The sequence below is a fragment of the Propithecus coquereli genome, unplaced genomic scaffold (assembly GCF_000956105.1).
Source record: "Propithecus coquereli isolate 6110/MARCELLA unplaced genomic scaffold, Pcoq_1.0 Scaffold69, whole genome shotgun sequence".
NCBI classification, from domain to species: Eukaryota; Metazoa; Chordata; class Mammalia; order Primates; family Indriidae; genus Propithecus; species Propithecus coquereli.
Window position 1 is genome coordinate 718,540 of NW_012152951.1, and position 1,889 is coordinate 720,428.

The 1,889-nt window shown below is 33.8% G+C and overlaps 1 protein-coding gene across 1 annotated transcript in view; it reads left to right on the forward strand.

Moving 5' to 3' along the window:
• Positions 1 to 1,889, forward strand: part of NSUN6 (NOP2/Sun domain family, member 6) — a 52,770-nt gene that overhangs the window by 29,837 nt on the left and 21,044 nt on the right. Inside the window, exons 5-6 of the mRNA XM_012660895.1 lie at positions 224 to 229; positions 659 to 740. Of these exons, the coding sequence (XP_012516349.1) occupies positions 224 to 229; positions 659 to 740 (88 nt within the window). The remainder of the gene's footprint in view (positions 1 to 223; positions 230 to 658; positions 741 to 1,889) is intronic.

A 1,889-nucleotide genomic window follows, 5' to 3' on the forward strand; every position in this document is an offset into this window, starting at 1 on the left:
GTAGAAGTGCCTTGCAAGCTGAATCGTTCACAAAATGCTGAATGGAAAGGCTAATAATATTGATCATAAATCTGTTACTAGAAAAATTAGAATGAATTAATAAAAAATTGGGTGTTGTTTGCTTTTTAATTTACCCAAATCTCTAAATAAACTCATTTGGGATGCCAAGATGGGGAGGATTGCTTGAGCTCAGGAGTTCAAGACTAGCCTGAACCCCATCTCTACTAAAAATAGAAAATTAGCTGAGTGTGGTGGTGTGCGCCTGTAGTCCCAGCTTCTTGGGAAGCTGAGGCAGGAGGATCCCTTGAGCCCAGGAGTTTGAGGTTACAGTGAGCTATGATGATGCCACTGCACTCTACACAGGGTGACAGAGTAAGACTTTCTGTCTCAAGGAAAAAACAAAAGAAATTCATTTTTGCTTAAATGAAAAATTTGTGTAACTTTATTCTTTTTAGTTCTGATAATCTCGTACTGAACTGCAGGTAAAAAATCAAAAAACAATTCACAAGACTAAATATTTTGGTGTTGAATAAAGGAGGTTTTAAAAAGACAGCATCTTATATTTGACTTGCTACTTGAGTGTGTTCCTAGAAATGTATAATAGTTTGTAGAGATTATGTAATTTACACAGACTAATGTAAGATTTCCTATTTTTCAGAGGTATAGGCATAAGAATGACAGAACCAGTATATCTCAGCCCTTCATTTGACAATGTACTGCCCGGTTACTTATTTTTACAGGTAAGTATTTACAAAAGTAAAATACTTAGTGACATTGAAACATACATGAGTGAATTATTTGAAATCTGGGTTGTTTTTTTTTTAAACTTCTATTAGCATATTTTTTGTGGTCTGTTTACATATATTCTGATCTACCGTTGATGAAGCAGTAAGAAAAACTTTATAAGCACTGTTTTCTTTTTTTCAGTTGATTTTTAAATTACTTTTTCTATCCTACTTTGCCCAAAGGTGATTTAATAACTTATTAAAATTACTGCTTTCCATTTCAGAATATTAATCCCTAAATAATGCATGCATTTGATACACATATAAGTGTCCCATTTGTAACTTTAAGTAAGATTCAAGTGGTTTACTAGTATCAGATCTTTGCTAGGTGGTTATCAGTTGCTGTGATATAATTTGTTTTGCCTTGTCCAGTTTGTTAAGTACTTCCATGTACATAAACTCATTTGATACAATCTGCTGGTTAGGTGGTGATATTATACTATTATTCCTCATGTAAGGTGAACTTACTGAAGACCAGATGACCAGATCTGTTAGGGTTCTTGGCCAAGGTTACACTGCTGGTCATTGCTGGTACCTGAACTCAAACCCATGTCCAGATGCTATGTGCCTTCTTCTCTGCCCAGTATTTAACCAAAAGACATTTTATAAATCCAGAGAGTGTTTCCGAATCATCTCTGAAAAACAGGTGTTTTATTATCATATAATTGCACATTAGCAATGATATAATCTACATTAGAATATGTAATCTAATACATAGTTGCTTATGAATCATTTTGGGTTTTTTTTTTGCTTAGTTTTAGTTTTTTTTCTTGTTTGTTGTATCGTTTCAAACATTTTTGATCATTTGACAACATTGCCTTGAATCTTTGCTAGTGATACCTGCACCTCCTTCTCATTAGTAACAACTAATGCAATATTGTTTTTCTCTTTGCTTTGTAAAGGGCCAGGTACCCCCTCATCCCATAATTTAGTTTTGACTTTGGAAAAGAGAGAGGGAGCTAGTATGGTGCAATTTTTTTTTAACATGTTTTGCTACCTATAGCTACACTCCCAACTTGAAAGTCAGCTTAATGATGACTTTATGAAATATAAATTGTGAGTCATTTTGTGATTCATACTATCCAAACAGTACCATAGAGCCAT